Raw genomic sequence first — 20581 nt, 5'->3', positions numbered from 1 at the left:
CCAAATGTGTTGATCACGTTATTTGTGTTGTTGGAACCGGTCGAAATACTGTACATTTCAATTCAAAGCTTTGGGAATGCTTAAATTAAATGGTTCGACGTTCGGACAAACCACATATTGCACCGACTGGCCGGATTATACGAACCTATGTTTTGTGTGCTGTAAAACAGATTGCTATTGAATGACTGTGTAATGAAACATCACTACTAATGAAACACTCCTTTTATTTCTCAAAGAGTTCAAAATATTTGTGTAACAAATTGTAATTTAGAATTTAGAAATATATTTTGGATACGGGACCCTTTATTAGAGTGTAATTTCCGAAAAAAATACTCGAGGTTCGAAAATGTGGTTGAAATAAAAATAGATTTGCCATACAACCCTTGTCTTTCCTTCCGAGAAAAAAGTATTTTCTTTGTTTCATTTCCATGTAGACGCCATTTATTCTCCCATAATAAACCGCTAACGGTATTCAGTTACACCGTATGGTACTCCTATTACAATAGGAAAACAGAAATAATTGGGCACAGCGACCAAATAACAAAACAAATAAACACTCATTACAAATCCCCTGAAACATATAATTATTGTTTTAAATATTCATTGTAATATTTGTTTGAAATACTTCTCAAAGAAAGTTCCTTTGTTGTTACAGGGTAACTCTATACAGCCTTTTTTTTACACTCCATACGATTAAACTGTGCAGTTTTTAATTGTACAGAAAATCTCGACTAGTTTCGAGCCACGCTAGGGGCTTATACATTTAGGAAACGCGGAAAATCTACTAGCGTCATACAATAATATTATTATTAATGCGAAAGTTTGTTTGTTTGGATATTTGTCCATCAATTACGCTAAAACTACTGAACGTACTTTAATGAAACATAGTATACAGACAGAGTATGAGTAGACTTGGTTGATATACCTTTTCACCCAAGGGAACGCAGGCGAAGCCGTTGACAGAAGCTAGTGAATTAACAAATCTGATGTATAAAACGGTATCTTCTGTTTCAGATAATCCTGTTGGTAAAGGCGCTGGACAAGTACCACATCACATACTTCACAGTAACTGCGCAGATAGTGTCGCATGTACTAGCCTACATGAACAGCTGCGTCAACCCCGTGCTGTATGCCTTCCTCTCTGAGAACTTCAGGGTCGCCTTCAGGAAGGTGAGGATCTCACTCTTTATTCCCATAGAAATATGACAGCATATCAAGGTACTCGATACTGTGTAAGAGATTTTCGACTTTATAATGGAAGAGTAAGGTTTAGAATCGATTGAAGGAACATTTAGATTGGAGTAACTTGGTGTGATGTTTGTGTTTTAATTTAGTACCAATGTTGGTACCAACGTTGGTTGGTTCTACTAATAGGAAATAGTCACATAACTAATATGACTAATAAGTATTTTCTAACTTCGACTTGCTGGAAGTATACTATGTACAATTTTCCAGTAGTATGAATAAGTGTGTTTATTCAATAAATATAAAAGTATAAAAGCCCAGTTCATACCTGTATACTCTACATTATTATAATTTTATTATAGTCTTCCAAATTGATAGCTTCTACACTTTCGAAGCTATAATAGCAAATCGGCTTTCTCATTAAAATCCATCTAGAAACGAAGACTTGATGTCTATCAGACTATCTGATCGAACCTAACAGCTCTTGATTGCTTAGAGAATATTAAACTGGAGGGTTTTGAAAGCTAAAAGAGACATTAGCAAAGACAACGTCGAATAATTTTAAATCTTTTTGTATATTGATTTCAGGCTTCATAAGCCATATAATTCTACAAACAATATAAACTATTATCGCATTCATATAAATTTAAAAGTTTATTTGTTTAGATGTTGGATATTTATCCGGTTATCACGTTGAAACTACTGAACGGATTTTAATGAAATTTGGTAAACGGACAGGATATGAGCTGACTTCGATGATACGATCTGATTGACTTTTGTATCCCAAGGAAACGTGGGCGAAGCTGCTGGCAGAAGCTAGTCATTTACACATACCATACATAATAAGATATGTTAGAGTGAACTTCAAAAAAAACGAATAATTGTCCCGTTTACTACTACGTACAAAGTAATATCGCAGCAATATGACCTCCCCATTTTCAATGAAAAATCAAAAGGTGTGCACTGTTTAAACGTTACTGGTTCACTTGCAGTCGATAATTGGCGCACCTAGAACAAAGAGGGAGCGAAAAAGAGAGAATAGCAAAAGTCATAATGTAAGTAACCAAGTAATTGGTGAGTCAGTGTTCCTGTATACGTCCGGTATACGTGCCGTTCCACAGTATACGTGTCCTCGTACCTATCACGTGTTTTATTATAACTTTCGTGAGACATACTAAATTAATTATTATGGCTTACCGCCGTACTCAGAGTCATTTAATGTCTACTTAACCCAGTCCTTAGCAATTGTTTTCAATACTAAATCGTGACTAAGGAATAGTTTAAGTGATCCCTAAATGTCTCTGAGTGCGGCAGTTACTCACGTAACTGTTTGACGAGGAACTTGACTAGTTAGTTAGTAGCAGCGCGACGATCGCCGCGTCGTGTGTCGCGGAATGCTGCTCATGAATATGAGCCTCTAGCATGGCTTGAAACTAGTCGAGTTCCTCGTCAAACAGTTACGTGAGTAAGCCGATAATATAATAATTAACTATCACGTTTTGTTTGTCCTACCTTACGTAATATTGTGTAATCGTCCAGTAACGTCAGTGTAATCGACGTTCAGTAGCCTGTGATCTGTAATTAAGATATGATTTCAATCAAGGGTCCGAAGCCCTCCATCTGATGATTGTCAAATTAGATTGTATTTGATGCAAGAGATAGTATTAATTAAGTGTTATTATGATAACACTGTTCAAAGTTAATATTATGGTAATGATATGATAATTGTGAAGATTGTATTCGGTTCTAAAATGGTTTAAATGAAAGAAAAGTGAGCTATTATTATTATTATTTATTTTTAAAGAGAATCTGTTCGGTGAAATAGGGATAATGACAGGGTATGAAAATTAAAAACCTAATTAGTCCGCCAGTTAGAAAAATATTTGACACATATTTTTTATTTTATCATATAACATAACAATATTTAGATACACAGAATCACAGTTTAGGAATGGAAACAAATACGCCATTAATACGTATAAAACGGATCTAGATGTTACGTCACGCAATATTTGAAATAAATATATCGTCGAAAATATTTTTTCCCTAAGAAAATAACGTGTCTAATGTTGTAAAATTATAAATACAAGACAGACATTAAAATAAAAATTAGTCATCTACCCTATTCCCCGTATGGGTGTATAGACATTAGGTGGGAGTTCTTTGGTGGAGGGTGGTGGAGGGAAGGTGTTTGATTCCTGTACTTTCTTGTGGTGACTTGTTTCCAAACTTCATTGTATTTGTTTGTTTGTCCTACAATTTTATCGGTTGAGGTGATTGTTTTTACGCCTAATGTTTCAGTTTTGTAAATACACTCATAAATGTGGTATTAATGTCAGTTGAAGTTATACTTTGAAATGGGATTAAACTAACATGTTTAAAGTGAATATGTCACTGAATATATGTCTAATGTCTGTCACTGAATATATCACTAGCACTACCACTAGAACATAATATAGATGGTATATCTCTTTACGAGCTATGAACGACAGATTGCAATCACTCAACTTCACGTAAAACGCAATCTGGTAAAAACCCCAGAAATAGGTGAAATATGAGGAGAAAGAAAAATCACACAATACCGATTTATGGAAAAAACAGGTGAATCGGTTGCTATTATACAATGTGATAGGGGCGAGACTTCTAACCCGTTAAAGCTGAATACTACATCTAATTTTAACGACAAAAGTCCTGGGTCGAAGGGGTCGAATCCCCTCCCCTAAAAATTATGGCCATTTTAATATTTTTTTTACTTTTTTTGATATCAAAGGTTGTATGCGTCGTAGAAACAAAAAAAAGACGACAAACGGTAGCTAATAACCTTGGCTAACTAATTCATTACTTTTTTCATATGTTTGATAATGTTTTGGTGAGAAAAAAATAATTTGTGAATTATTCTTACCGAAAAAATCACTATTTTCCTATATTTTCAATTAGGGGTTCAACCCCCATATTATTATTTTTGTCGATAAAATTAGATGTAGTACTCAGCCTTAACGGGTTAGAAGTCCCACGCCTATCACATTGTATACAATGCCCGCTAGAGATTTATCGGCAAAACCAAAAGGAAAACTTGTAAAAGAAATAATCTTTATCCACAGTTGCTACTTGGCCACGAATTCTCATAAAAAGTTCGTCTTAATTAAAATGTTCTTCGTTAAGACTTTTATCTTGAAGCAGGCAGGATTATTAGCCAAATATCTAGGTAGGCCTTAAACCCACTTGAAATTCTGCTGAGGTCGAGTTTTGCATGAAAAAGGGAACGTCTGGCAGCTGACGCACAACCCTCATTGTAGGCCCAAAATTATCAATTTACATCAAAACAACATTCTAATCAGTATTTCGAAGTAACGAACTAAATAAGTTTTTGGTAAATAGCTACGGTACTAATAAGAAGAGAGTTGTAACTCTATTGTTTAATATTAAAATGATGTTTTACATTTTGTGTTAAGAATTCGGAATAAATAACGTAGTTTGTAATGAAGTTTTTGACAAGGCATTGTGTATTATAGTATTGATCTTTCACAAACTCTGGAACTGTTCACAGAACGAAGATGTAATAGCTAAGCTGTGATACTATGTGACCGTTTCCACTGATACTAAGCTATGTAGCTGTGCGAGGAAGATGCGCAGCTCGAGTATGCGATGTATCGATAATAGGGTCACACCATCCATGGCACACTTACATAGTAAAGCATTCTATATAAAAAATAAAGCTTGCTGAGTCCGTGTCCACTGTCCAATAATCACACATGTGGATGTGAGACACGTAATATAGCACATCTCTGGTGGAAATGAGTATTCATATTATAGTGTATCTAGATTTTGAATTTCACATGAGTATAAAAACATTTGATATTAGTAATGTGAATAAGTTGTACAACGATTTCTTTGAATTATTAAACAAGGAATTTAACAATATTTTGCCACTCAAAAATAAAGATATTCATACCAAATTTGTATTTAGCGATTGGGCTACTGTAGGTATTCGAAAGAGTAGAAATAAACTTTTTGATCTTTATGGCATGAAACCATATAATAACGACCCCCATTTTCAACAATATGTAACATCGTACTCAAAGACTTTTAGATTAGTGTGCAAAGCCGCAAAACGTCTTTATATCAGCAATAAAATAAAATCAGCTGATGACAAAATAAAGACAACTTGGAAAATTATACAAAATGAGACTGGTAGGAAAAAAATACATAATTCAGAAATTAAATTAAGATCTGAAATTGGACAAATTTCTTCAAAATGTGATGTAGCACAGGAGTTTGAAAATTTTTTTACTAATATTCCTATTAAAATAACTAGAGATTTAAATTCTTCAGCTACACTCTCAGCTAGTTTGCTTAAAAAAAATGTAAAATCATGTCAACATGACTTTATTTTTCAATATACGAATCCTCTAGAGATCGTAAAGGTCTTTAAAGAAATTAAAATAAAATCAACTGAAGATCTTTGGGGACTATCAGTGAAAGTCTGCAAAACAATTATTCAAACTATAGCGCCCTATCTGGCTATGATTTTTAATAAAAGTATAGATGACGGTGTTTTTCCTGACCTTATGAAATATAGCAAGGTTATCCCACTATTTAAAAGCGGCGAAACCACAGAACCTAATAATTATAGGCCTGTATCTATTTTGCCGGTCCTTAGCAAAGTGTTTGAAAAGTTGATACTGTCTCAGATGCTTCATCATTTTAATAAAAACTCCATCTTCCACCATCAGCAGTATGGTTTCACTAAAGGTCGTTGTACAACTGACGCCGGTGTTACTTTAATGAAAGAAATATTTGGTGCCTGGGAGAAAGCACAGGATGCCATAGGTGTTTTTTGTGACCTCTCAAAAGCGTTTGATTGCGTTGACCACGAGACACTTTTGCTGAAATTAAATCATTACGGGATTAGAAACACTGCGCTCCGTCTATTGAAATCATATCTAGGAGATAGGCAGCTAAAAGTTCATATTAACGGTGTTAATTCACAAGGGTCTGAGATAAAAATGGGCGTTACTCAAGGTTCAATATTGGGTCCTTTCCTCTTTTTAGTGTACATAAACGATTTGCCACTCATATTCGAAAATGAACCAAAAATGGTTCTGTTTGCAGATGATACATCACTGATTTTTAAAATAGGTCGACGTACGAATAATTTTGACGACGTGAACAGCTCCATTCTTCGAGTCTATGAGTGGTTTACTATTAATAACTTGGCGCTTAATGAGAAAAAAACCAAATGTATTAAATTTTGCTTGCCAAACGTACAAAATAACGAATGTTATGTTGCTTTGAACGGACAAAAGTTAGAATTTGTTAACGAGACTGTATTTTTGGGTATCACATTAGATGACAGATTACAATGGGGGCCCCATATAAAAGCACTTTCGGGGAGACTAAGCTCAGCTGCTTATGCAGTTAGACAGATTAGGCAGCTAACGGACGTAGGTACGGCAAGGCTTGTTTATTTTAGTTATTTTCACAGCATAATGTCTTACGGCATTTTGCTGTGGGGGCGAGCTGCGGATGTAGAATCAATTTTTATTTTGCAAAAGCGAGCTATTCGAGCAATATATAACTTGCCCCGTCGCGAATCTTTGAGAGAACTATTTAAAACTATAAACATTCTTAAATTGCCTTCTCAATTCATTTACGAAAATATTATGTACGTGAGAAAAAATCAACAATTGTTTGAAAAAAGAAGCGACAGACACAATTTTAATACGAGAGGTAAAAATAAGTTAGCTATACCGCAATTCCGATTGTCCAAAGTGCAGAAATCCTTCATGGGATTTTGTGTTAAGTGTTACAATAAACTACCAACCACCATACTGAATCTGAACGAGAAAAAATTTAAATCTTGTATAAAGCGTGAACTGTGTAAACAGGCATATTATAAACTGTCAGATTATATTGAAGATAAAAATGTGTGGCAGCATGTTGGTCCGGCTCCACTGGACACTCGCTCACACTAGACAATGCTCTAATTCGATCACTAGTTACAAGTTAAATTAAAGTACTAATTTATTCCAATGTAGTCTAGGGATCCTGTGGCATCAAGCAGTTATTTATGTTTATTTTTTATTTGAAAAATTAAATTAAAGATTATTTTTTATTTGTATAGAAGCATTATTTCAAAATTGTAAGTGTACATATGTGGGCACTATGTTTGAAACAACCCGCTTTTTTAATTTATATTCTTTACAAATTGGTTTTATTGTCCCATAGTTTTGACGTCGTATTGTCGTTACATTGTTCCTACATATATATACAATAGGTAAATGATCAAATAATGTATCAGAGATATTGTAAAAAACATTTTTTGAAAAGAGTAACGATGGAGTTTCTTGCTCGTTCTTCTCCATTCGAAGCAACACTTTGGAACGAGCGCCTAGCTTCACTGACAGACAGACTGACGGACAATTCAATTTGACGTTTCAAAAGTGCCTAATTTAGGATTAATTGAAATAAATGCTTTGACTTTGAGTTTGAATTTGTATTTGATTTGAAGGTATATTAATGCCCGAAATATCAGATGATATGCACTATATAGGTTGCATATAAAACGATGACTCTGACCAGATTTCCCAATAAATCTATTCTATATCACAATATTCTTGGTATGGACTTAGGAAGTACGTAACATTGAGTTGTTCCAAAAGCCAAGTGGGTGCTATTAACAAAAAAATGTGGTAACCCCGTTGTTAGCCACGACCCATCGGTAATCCCTTATTTTATTACCATTATTTTTAGATAATTCCCTCGCTACTTGGCAACAAATATCCGATAACACAAATACAACCCTTTCATCCCTTTTTCTGATAAAACCAATGGACAAGTATTTGCTCAGAAGTTTAAGTCAAAACAAGAACGAGATGGCCACCAAAAATTGTTTTTCTAAAGACGATTACTAAAAATGCCATATACATTTTTTATAAAATCATTTTTGCTGTTAGTCTAATTAACCCGTTTTTTATATACTTTTCATACAAAATTTCTCAAATCATGTTTCAATTAGCCCAGTTTAGCTAACAGCAAATTGTGAAACTTGCCCCAAAAACTGTACTCTAAGCATCTTTATTTAGTTTCGCTAAAAAAATATCGTAGCTATTGTATTTAGTAGGTAGGCCTTTGCACGACAACACAGTAGGTACTGAAACCACAATCTATAATTGACTTTTTCTCTCCTAAAATATTACCAAAGGTGTCATAAACCTTCTGCCTCACCTGTACAATGTCTAACCTTAATTTGATTGGTCGTTAGCCATAAAATCCTCCGGGCACGGGTTCCCCTCGAGTATTCCATTGCAGCTCGACGTACCTCGGCAATGTGTTCCCGAGTATTTCCTTATTATTTTAATGGTGACGCGTTTAGGGAAATTATGGCCTTTTAGGGCAAAGTGCAATGGTTTTTGGATTGCTATTAATGGCAAGCTCGGTGCTTGAGCAAGAATTCAAAGAGCAGGAGATTTTCCTCCTGTCTTTTGGCAAGATTAAGGAAAATTATCTCTAAGGTTTACCGTAGCTGAGGTAATGTTACACGGTAAATGTACTAATAAAATGTTTTTGCTAAATTGTTAGCTGGTTTAGTATCTAGGTGTAAGTACGTTTCGTCGTTACGTTATATATGTTAAGACTTTTATTCTATGTAAGTTTGTGAGAAAATACGTATTGTGAGATAGTCTTTGTTGAAGGACTGTAGGAAAAATATCAGTTTTAATTCCGTTACCATGTATAGAATTTGAAATCACATGTCGACTATTTTTTTAAACGTTACCCCACACTTTGATTTTCTCCTGTGTAGTGGGTGCGTTTACAAACATACAAGCTCCCATACACATGAAACCCAGACCCGAAACAACAATTTATGGATTATTCAAAGAGTTACTCCATGCGGCAGCCGGTTGCCCAGCTACCGCACCAACCGTACAGTCAGTCTAAGCTGTATTTGCGTGTGTTGTGATATTTCTATTGCATCCTTGCTATGTCAATGTTTGTTCTAGAAAACCAAAGTTCCTGATCCTCATTCTACGAAACAGTAATTCATTTGAAAATCATTACCTGTTCAAATATAATTTAGAAGTTGTAAACAAAATGTTATTTAGTTTATTGGTAGTGTCTGACCGAAGCTTTGGCTTCCACTATCGGCCAAAAAAAAAACAAACTTCGGGCGGGTTTTGGGCTAAAGCCGAAGGTTTCCCCGAAGGTCCGAGCAATCATCGACATTGAACAAACTGTTACGAAAGACTGCTAATTGCGTTAATAAATAAATGATTATTTTTCACAAATAAAATCACAAACTTTTAATAGGTGCCATCTCTAAATCAGCTTCTATATTAGTCAGTCAATAATAATCTTTCAATACTGAAGTTTTGAAATAATTTTAATATTAATTGTAGATTGTGGAATATTGAACCAAAATTAATTAAGTACTGAGAGATTATAACCCTTCGGCCTCGGCATCTGCCGAATTTGTGGCGATTGCCGATTAATCGGCTTCGGCCGAAAATAGACCTTTAGTCGTACACTATGTATTTGTCTTGTCTTCTATTTTGCGATACCAAAAGTTTCGAACAATAAAGGCCCGTATATCAAAAGGTTGAACTAGTGGAACTAAAAAAAATGTGACGCAACGGTCTCTCTTCAGGACAAAAGTTAAGTTTCAAGGTTTCATCGGCTGGTATTTACTTCTGAAAACAGTCACAGAAAAGCCGATTACAACAGCAACAATTGTTTATTTGGGAATTCTTGAGCACTTCACAAAATAATAGAGAAAATGTGTTTCTTGGAATAATTTTGGTCGAATTCAGTTGATGTTTGTTGATGTTCAGTGAACAGCCATTCGATGAGAAATAAATTTAATTTAGTATTGTTAAAATTACTGAATAAACATTGCCCAATGCCCACGCTTTCATTGTAACGGGTGTTTAAAATACTCTTTTTTGGTTTAAGTATAGAATGCCAGATAAGATAGATACCAGAATCGTCGGTCGAGTGGTCGCATGTTCAACTGCTGGGCAAGGGGTGTCGGGTTCGATTCCCGGGTTGGGCAAAGTATTACTGGGCTTTTTTTCGGTTTTTCGAAAATTTCTCAGTGGTAGCACGGAATCTGGAATTGTGTCCAGTATATGGCAAAAAGTGGATGTACATTGTACAGTGGTAGTACGTGCCGTAATGTGCACCGTTGCACACCGCTACGGGGATAAAAGATATAGAATATCATGAATATGACATTGGTGATACTATACACATTAAAAACACACGTTTAACATAAAACATATTTTTATGTATTACTTGTATCAATTTGAACTTAATAACAACAATCACAATACTACACAATACCTTTATTCCACCAATCAAAGCAGTCGTGTGTACGGCGGCGATGAATGGCTATAGTTCATCGCGCAGTCGCGGCTTCAAGCAGTCGGTTATAACTGCTTGAAGCCGTCCGTGTACGGAACAAAATATTCGTCCCTTCGAATATGGTAAGCGGTGACTGCTGGTGAATTCATTATACAGCTTGTCTCCGGCTCGTGTGAACTTGGAGAGAATTAAGTAAGCTAGCGTGCATGCTGTGCCGACACTACTTGTTTATCTTATAACTTCATGCAAGGAGCAGTATGTTGGACTTATGTAAGGAGGGTATTAATAGGCAAATTAACAATATGTTTAGTCCGTCAGTTAGATCATGAAAAAATATTAAACAAGTATTTCTTATTTTTGTTATGTATGATAACAATACTTAGATAAAACGAATCAAAGTTTAGGGGTGGCAAATACGTCATTTCTACCCATAAAAATGTACTTAGAAGTGATGTCACGCGATATTTAAGATCGATATATATTCGGAAGTACTTGTACCGTAAAAAAAAATTAGTGTTTAATATAAGATGGATATTTAAATAAAAATAAAGTCATTCTTCATCATCAAACTTTTCGTCAATAGGATTATTGACAAAAAGTTTTTGTTAATAGGGTTATTGACAAAAAGTTTGCGATAGTGAAACAATAATTAAAGTCAAAACATTTTCATTTTAATCAAATAAAAATGTATATCTATCGGTGGGTCTTTTATACCGGCTACACACCTTATGTTTTTCACAGTTGAATTTTAAGTTGTGTAGCATCCATTAGTCAACTTGTTCAATATGAAGAAGTTAAAAACTATCTACGCATAGGTGGCCTTTAGGGTGCAAAATTTATGAAATATGACAAAATAACGAAAACAAACACATTGTCGATACAAAAAAAGAAATACTAATAATAAACCTGACAATTATCTTGTGTTAGCAAATACTTTTTTCAATAAATATTTTTCATGGTAACAACGGTCGATGTGTGTAGGTTAAGTAAAGGTTATCGCGGCCACCTGACAGATGGGTGACCGATTGGTTTTGATACTTAATACTATGATTGAGCGGTGTTTGACAAAGTTAAGATTACAGTTTATTGAAATAGTTTGTGAATGTGAACGAACATTCACCCTTTGTGGTTCAACGTCCAACTTGCCCTTTGGAACACTCAATAATAATAATACCATCACCAGATTATTAGAGCATTTTCAATTAACAAAAAAAAAAAATAGTAGCATCAGCTATGGCCATTCTGTCTAACTAGACAAGCCCATTACACAGGAGATATTATAGTGCACGAGTGTATGAGCAAACACAGGTGCACACTCTGTTCCCTCACTCTCTAAACCTGATGGGACGGAATACTAACACGATCGGAGTAAAGTTTGACGCAGGACCAACGGCTTTACGTGCTTTCCGAGGCACGGGGGTGAGACTCCGCCGATCTTCTTAATTTCGGGTCGGATCACCTTTTTTGCCGACGCGAGAATCTAACCCGCGACACATTGGACCCAGCCACTGCGCCAACCGTGCAGGCAGTCAGTGACAACACAGAGTGGAAGTGTGCCTAGTATGATAATAAGCTTATAACATGCCACCAAATTTTCTTAAGGGTTCAGATTTGGAGAAACCGTCGATTTTCGTTTATCATTATGTATATTCAGAGACTTAGAAATTAAAGATTTAAATTTGGGCTTCACGTAACTTCACTCACAGAACAAAACACAATGCAAGTATACTGGTATCACTCCATCAGCTAGCCCATTAGTGAAACATACTTAGCTCTCCCACACATATAATAAAACGTTACATACGAAGTATATGTAAATGTATTAAATAAACATCTTTAATCTAACAAGATGAGTAACCAAACAAAATAAATTAGGATCATTCTACTTTCAAATTACACATAAATAAAATAATTTCTCATCACGTTTCCAAATAACAGTTTATTGAATAACACAAACAATTGCTAAGAATATTTAACGGATGCTGATCGCTCATCTCTAGAAGATTAAAGGGAATTGACTGGGTTAAATTGATCTGGCTTGCTGGCAACGGGCCAGATACCAATGTTGGTTCATAACGCATGATTCGAATGCCGGTAAATTGGCACCGTTTATGTTTAGTGCCACACCAGGTTTAGTATTGTGTTGAGAAACAGTGATCGATTAAGTGACTCCATTATTATTATCGACTTGGAGTTTTTGAGCTATCTACATAGCCTATGTCATTATTTGTGTTTTCTAGACAATCACAGAAAACCGACGTGAAACAACGCTTGCGTTGTGTTTCGTTGTGTGAGTGAGGTTACCGGAGGCCCAATTCCCCCTTTCCAATCTTCCCAATCCCCGATTCCCGAACAACAACCCTTAAATTCCTAACCCCCAAAAAGCCGGCAACGCACTTGTAGGTAATGCCTCTGATGTTTCAAGTGTCCATGGGCGGCGGCGATTGCTTACCATCAGGTGATACATATGCTCGTTTACCGGAGTGTTTCATAAAAAAAAAACTGTCTCGTGATGGTTTTGAAAACGTTAATTAATAATTATGTTGTTGCATACATTGAACATTTATTTTAATGACATTGCAATGAACTAGGACTCTTACTAAGTAACCAAATAAGTGTGAGGGCTTAGTACAAGCTTTTTTCCGTTTTACGATTTCGAAACGAGATCACTTTCGGTGCTCTGATTGGTTTCAATCGAACCAATTTCGAATTTCGTTTTGCGTACTAAACCCTCTGATATTCTAAGATCGAAACGATGAATGCACCTACGACACGGAAGAAAATTCTTTCGTCTTTCTAAATAAAAACAAAAATACATACTCCAAAACGATACAATGCTCACTTAAAAATACAATGTAAATTGATTTGAAGTCAGTACACCGGCGTGAAGTCAGAACTGACTTGAAAATTACCACACATTTTTTTTTGGGTCAGCGCTGACTTACATCATATCAAAGTCAGTAACCGACCCTGTGCAAATCCACCTTAAATCTAATTTTAAACATCATAGCTTGTAACAAATTAATTAAGATTACGTCGCGTCTGCATTCGTTAGAGATGTAAACACTCGAATATTGCTTAAACTTTAATCTATATTCAACTATATTTGGAATAATCGAAGCTTCTGAATAAGCTTGCTTTAATTAAAATAATAAACCTTGGAGTATAGACTAGAATATAGAGTATAAACTCTAGTTAAAGTGATCGATTTCTAGAACAACGCACTTAAAAAAACAATCTGCCTTTCTGTGCCCATTTTAAAATAGGAATCCTTATAACATCAAACCACAATTCGAAGCTTTATAATTGAATAGTTACATTGTGAATTCAAAAATCTTTAAAGAAATTAAGGTTTATTAAAAGTTTTGGTAGAACTATATTTGGCACGAATGGGCTGGTTCGACCAGAGTGATACTCATAACACGACCTCACAGAAAACCAGTGTGAAACAACGCTTGCATTGTGTTTTACTGTTAGGCATTGACTATTATTATAATGCCCATTTTCACCGGGTCAATCCCGAGAAGGAAACCCCTTCAAAAATTATACTATTATTAAAATTAATAATTAACTATTATTATAATAGTTTTGATTGCCCACGACAAAAAGCAGACAAGATTCGTAATCCCATATTATTTACAATTAATTAAAAAAGTGACTGCCTCGTTGGTCGAGTTTATTATTTTTTGATGATTTATGATACATGTACCAACAATCATTCCACCTACTTCGATCTCTTGTATATGATAATAATACAATAATAGATGGGAGTGTATGTATGTATTCATTCACCTACTACCTACAGTTTCTCAGAAACCATGTTATTGTGTATCTTACAGCTGTTATTGTAAAACATGTTAACTTTCAGTTTGCTAAAGAACTTATTACAAACATGAGAATAAAATAACAAAGACTAACAAATATGTAGGTGTACACACATCGTTAAATGTTTAATGTTAAGCTATTGTAAATTTCAATTCGAATCACACATCAAACAAAAATCGTAGATAGGTAATAATCGTAATAAAGTGTGGGAGAGCCGTGCTTCAGCACGAATAGACCGGCTCGACCTGAGTGATACCACGGCCTCACAGAACACTGACGTAAAACAAAACTGGCGTTGTGTTTTGTTTTGTTATGTGAGTGAGGTCACCGGAGGCTCAATTCTCCCTTCCCAGTCTTCCCAATCCTCGATTCCCCAACGACCTACCTACCCCCAAAAGGCCGACATCGCACTTATGACACCTTTGGTGTTTCGGATGTCTTTTTGCGATTGCTTACCATCAGGTGATACGTACGCTCGTTTACCGGCTTATACCATAAAAAATATTTTACAATTCCAATTTTACTAATTAAATTAACATATAAAAGCATTTCCGTGTTCATAAATCGCGGAAAAACGTATTTTATTAAATGTCACCTGTATTAATGTCAAATATTTATCTTTCAGCACGGTGACCATACTTTGATATGTCAGCGGTGAATATAAATGAGATATAACAGCTATATTTCACCCTGTAGCTTGTTAGGACGTTAATAATAATACGTTTTATTTTGTTTATTTTACACATACGACTGCAAAGTAAAGTGTGTCAGTGCCTATTACTGGGTCTGACATAATCACAACAACCTATAATGAATGGCCACTGCTGACAAAATGCGTCTTTTCACACGGAGTAGGTTTGAGCATTAATCACCACGCTTGCTTAATGCGGGCTGATGATTTTAAGCTTTGTATTACAAATTATTATAGAGCCTGGGTTTCCTCACTATGTTTTCTTTAACCGTTTATGACAACGGTGTCTAATTTATCTTAGAAAGTACATATAGCTCGGAAAAATCACATTGGTACTTACCGCTGGTAGGTTTCGAACACGCGCCCCCAACCTCAACATCTATTCTGTCTGTGTTTCAAGTCTGAGTGTAATGTGTTTGTGAACTTGTATGTTTGTAAATGCACCCACGACACAGAAGAAAATCCTAGCGTGGGGGCAAAGTCTTCTTTTTAAACGCCCTCCCATATGATTCAAGCCAAAACCCTCAATAAAATTTTATTAACGACTGATAATTTGTTCACAGGTGATGTACTGCCCGCCGCCCTACAATGACGGCATGTCAGGCCGGCCCCAGCCCACCAAGACCACCCGTACAGGCAATGGGAACTCCTGCCATGACATCGTCTGAGATTCAGTGAAAAACAGGTCACGTTTCCAAAGCAAGGACCAAGTGAGCATAGTGTGAACGTGCCCTAAACCTGAACTATATAACCATGTAGAAATATACCCGCGGTGTAAATATCCTTGTTATAAACTAATCCTGTATCTATAAATGTTAATGTTATGTAGAAAATGTACGTTATAGAATTTGTAATATCATATTTTTTATAGTCATTCATTTCTAAATGTAATTTTTAAACCAATTTTTTTGATATCTCTCACATACTTCTATATTCCGAGCCCCAATATGGAAGTGAGTACGATTTATCGAAAAATTGTATAATGTAAATATTAATTTTAATTTTTATATAATTATTATTCTTAATAATTTCTATAAAAATTAGATTGTAATTAAAATTTTAGTCAAACTAAAATGTACCTACGAATTAGATATTAAAGTTTAATATGTAAAACATCGAATTATACGATAGATTTAATTTTGTAAATAAAAATCATAAACATTTTGTATGTAATGTAATACGTTGGAGTAGAAATATTTGAATGTAATTGCATTAAATTATATTATAGTTATTTAAATTTGAACCTTGTAACTAATGAATATAATAGCGAATATCTAGCGAAATTACAGATATAGGATGTTATGAATGTATATAAAATATGAGAGTTACATAAATGTTACGTTGTATTAATGTTAAGTGAATTTATGTAAAACGCTTTAATATAAGTTATGATTTAATTAAATGTTTTGATAATATTTGTTCGTTCATTTTCTCTTAGTAACTGTGTTCGAGTCTATTTTAATTTTAACTTTGAATTAGAACATAAATAAACAGATTATAATGATCCGAAAATTCTTAGGAAGAAGCGAAACTGGGCATCAAAGAAAGGCAATTAGTTACTATAAAGTTTTCCTGCTAATATTTATCAGGGAATTTAATTTAACCCTTTAGAAATAAGATGTTGTGTAACTTTCTCGGCTTGTAATATCGGAATAACAGGCCCTTGGTAGAATTTTGATGGGAAATTACACGCTATTGTTAGCTAGCCTGTCTCTTTTGTGAACTTGTCGTGGATACAACAGGCGTCAACAGGTTTGAGGTTCGATTCCTGGTAATAGCAATTCATACCTAATTATAAACTACAATGGTTATCACGGCTAGTCTTTTTTTTGGGAAGAGCGCGATCTAATAATATAAATAGAGAAAAACTCATTAACAAAATTCAAAATAATATAAAAGCGGGCTTTACCTTCAATGTTATTCAGTAAATATTTTACGAATCGATATCGACATATTTATAATTCTACTCCACCACATCACTATATCGGCGGCTATTGACACGACAGTGACAGTGACAGCTCGGCACGTTGGCGCGCTTTTCCTTGTCAGCCATTTTGAATTATGAAAAGTGTCAAAATATTAATGGAATTTACAAAGTGCAGTAATAATTAATTACTGCATTAAATATAAATTACGGTATAAAATTGTTCATATAGAATTTTAAAGCTAAATGTTTGTTAACATTTTAACTGAAGCCATTGTTGATTTGTTGACATGAAACGTATGATATTTGGACAGGAAATATTAGATGTTTTAAAATTATAATTACAAACCAAATGGCGATACATAGATAGTCTTTTTGAATTTATTTATTACTGAACAAAGGTTCGTTATATATATAAAGTATATTATAACTTTCGTGATACATACTAAATTAAATTATTATATTATCGGCATCATATTCACGTTACTGTTTGACGAGGAACTCGACTAGTATCATATGACATGGTGACAGTCGCTCTACTACTACAGCAGCAACAGTCGGACATACTAGAAAAATTGGAAATATCCAAAAAAGTAGAATTAAATTATAAGCCTAGGTTTCCTCACACTGATCCGGAGTTGCGGACTACCTAGTGGGTTTACCGGGGCTCCGGCTCGAAAAGCAGGAGTAAGAACGGCGTGGTTTTTAGTCAGTACGAGTCTGACACTCCCTCTCGCCTCGCCCAAGGCGAGAAAAGTCATTGGATGATTTTCCCCCCTTAAAAAAGGTGTCCTCACAATTTTCCTTCACCGTATATTGGCTACTTACCTGAAAGTAAAAGTTTACAGAGAAAAAGACGTAAAACACTACAGTGAAAGCTTTGTCCAGCGAAGATTTACAGCGAGTAATAAATAAGAGTCCCGTAAAATACGACCTTATTTTACTACCGTCTAATTTATTAGTATTAATGACCCTCTCGTCAGTACCTTCATGGCAAAATGTAGCTACTTATCCGTGCAATATAGTTCATTTTGGGTTGATTGAAATTTGGGAGTGTTATGTTAGTAATTAGTAGTATTAATCCATTGAGTTGTTGATTAAATACTTGTTAAAGTAACAGGTATGAGAGACTACACGACTGACTGCTTCAAAAGTGTCGCGGGTTTCGATGCCCGTTTTATATGTATAGAGTAAATGTTTGTGAAAATACCTATGACACTGGAGAAAATACCTAGTATGGGGCTACGTTAAAATGAATTTTTCATTACACCACGCGCATACGTAGTCCTATCCCAAAGTTCAGATAATGCGAAAATTAAATTATCACGCTGCCTTAGATAATTTAGGGAAAATAAAACAGTACAGTAGGTATACGACATATGACTAATGGGAGACGCACGTCTCCCTAGGGATGTGCCGAAACAGGCGTTGCACCGTGGGGGTTCCGGAGCAGGTCTACTAAGAGGTCTCGGTACTCCTTACAGGTGTAGAGGGTGGCCACCGGGGTGGTTTTAGTGAGGTAAAAATCCCACACTCCCTAGTCTTTTATCCCCAAAAAGCTAGGCGCCTTTGGAAGGCTTCCCCCGTCATCAAAAAAAAGTATACGACATATATTTATGTAAATAGCAATACAATAGGGCATTCGCAGAAAAACACACAATATTAGTACTTACCTATGTCTCTGTACGTATTGCCGTAAGAGTTTACTGAGAAATATAATGAAATTGTTTCTTTTCTTTATAATATTCCAGAAAACGTATATAATATGAAGGTATGTCACGATAAAAGCTAGTTACCATGATGGGTTCAGAACTTCAATATCAGGTCAAAAAAGATGTACAAGTGTTGGAGTTCTGTATTTCTTGGAACTTCTAGAGGTAATATTATGCTTATTGATGCTAGAGACTTCTAAAAAATGGTTGGGTTATTATTTTATTTCAATATTCTTGAACCTTTCGTAGTTATTCCCTAAATTGTACATGAGTTAGGTGTCCTATTTTCAGCTACCATGGCCACCAGATAAAAGTAACAGCTTCTGACACTGGTAAGAAAAACATCCGATGGGAGGGACTACTCCTGCTTGGAGCCGAAGCCCTGGTAACCCGTACCATCCCATGTGCTCTTGTGTCATCCAGGGCGATCTAGTCTTGACCTTATAAAACTTACGGCATATAATAGCTAGCTATTGCAATTGAAAGACAAAGCATAACACTTGACTAACATTGGACAGTTGAACTCGTAACGTAAAATTTTACGCTCCAAATAAATTAAATTAAAGTGCCTTAAAAATGGAGACTCGCGCGTGACTATTGGGATGGAGCCAAAAGCTGAACGATAAAAATTAACGACATGTATCGGTTATTGTTGGAATTCAATGAACTGATTGCATTTGTTATGTATTGTGAAGTTTGGAAACATACTTAGCTTTAATTTCCAGTAAACTTAGGTTTCTATTGAACCAACTCTCAAGACTTTTACAATGTTAGAGACTATTAGTTTGTAGAAATTTTACCTATTTGTAGTTAAGTAGATATTGTACAAGGTAGATGCACTGTCAAAGAAATATTAAGTTATTTTTAATCGACTTCAAAAAAAGGAGGTTCTCAGTTTGACTTGTATGTATGTATGTTTATGCGCGATTATCTCGCATTTGACTGAACCGATTTTGATCCGGTTTTTAGCAGACTTAGGTGAAAGTTTTACGGGCTTATATTACTTGACTTAAAAACAAACAAAAAAAGAGTATTTTTATAAGAAATGTTACAGTGTCCTAATGTCTTACTCTAATTCAGAACATATTGGCACGATATTTTGTTATATATTACCTAAGTACTGATCTAGACTCTAAAAAGGAAATAAACAAGTATGAAAAACTGAATTACAGTAACTGCCGAATCTCTCAAGGGGAACTCGCAATAAAGTTACGTAAAGAAACCAACACCAACATAATATTCATTTAAGTACGACAATCAAAATTGAAACAAAATTTTACGTTTTATAGAGAAAAAATTACTCATTATGCGCCATTCATAACAATTACAGTTAGGTGATTAAATCTCTAGACTAACTCAGTTATTAACTGATAGTGATCGGCACAACACAGTTAAATAATACAACACTTTCTTTTGTTTTATCGCCATCTTGAAATCGCTTTGTTTCCGACCGATAGATGGCGTGCTTCAAATAAGATTAGTTATTAATGGTAGTGAAGTATTTTAAAAGTGTTCCATTTAAATTAATAATAGAATTCGTAGGAAAATAATGTATTTTTAGGCTGACTTAGTTTGACATGTCTGACAAAACGTATACAAGTAGCTTTCGACGGAAGGTAACTAGTTCACACCTAATTATTTTTAATTTTTTTAACATTACTAAGCTCTATATTATACTAGCTTTACAGGCTTCGCCCACGTTTCCATGGAATAAGAAGTGACTTATCACGTAAAAACAAAGTCAAAGCATTTATTTCAATTGATCTATATTAAGGCATTTTTGTAAATTTAATAGTTCGTCAGTCTGTTCATCAGCTAAGTGCTAATTCCAAGATGTAGATTCTCATGAAAAAGAACAAATAAGAAATTCCATCGTACCCT

The 20581-nt window shown here is 34.8% G+C and overlaps 1 protein-coding gene across 3 annotated transcripts in view; it reads left to right on the top strand.

Moving 5' to 3' along the window:
- Window positions 1-16482, top strand: part of LOC118264343 (allatostatin-A receptor) — a 166350-nt gene extending 149868 nt beyond the window's left edge. For 2 of the 3 annotated variants that reach the window (XM_050704890.1, XM_035576819.2), the window contains 3 exons: window positions 1015-1170; window positions 2178-2240; window positions 15628-16482. In XM_050704890.1, coding sequence (XP_050560847.1) covers window positions 1015-1170; window positions 2178-2240; window positions 15628-15732 — 324 coding nt within the window. In that variant the 3' untranslated portion in view covers window positions 15733-16482. The remainder of the gene's footprint in view (window positions 1-1014; window positions 1171-2177; window positions 2241-15627) is intronic. The other variant, XM_035576820.2, reaches the window with a different exon arrangement.
- Window positions 16483-20581: the final 4099 nt, after the last annotated feature.

Source organism: Spodoptera frugiperda, chromosome 26 (assembly GCF_023101765.2).
Source record: "Spodoptera frugiperda isolate SF20-4 chromosome 26, AGI-APGP_CSIRO_Sfru_2.0, whole genome shotgun sequence".
NCBI lineage: Eukaryota > Metazoa > Arthropoda > Insecta > Lepidoptera > Noctuidae > Spodoptera > Spodoptera frugiperda.
This window is presented reverse-complemented; position numbering and strand designations above follow the sequence as displayed.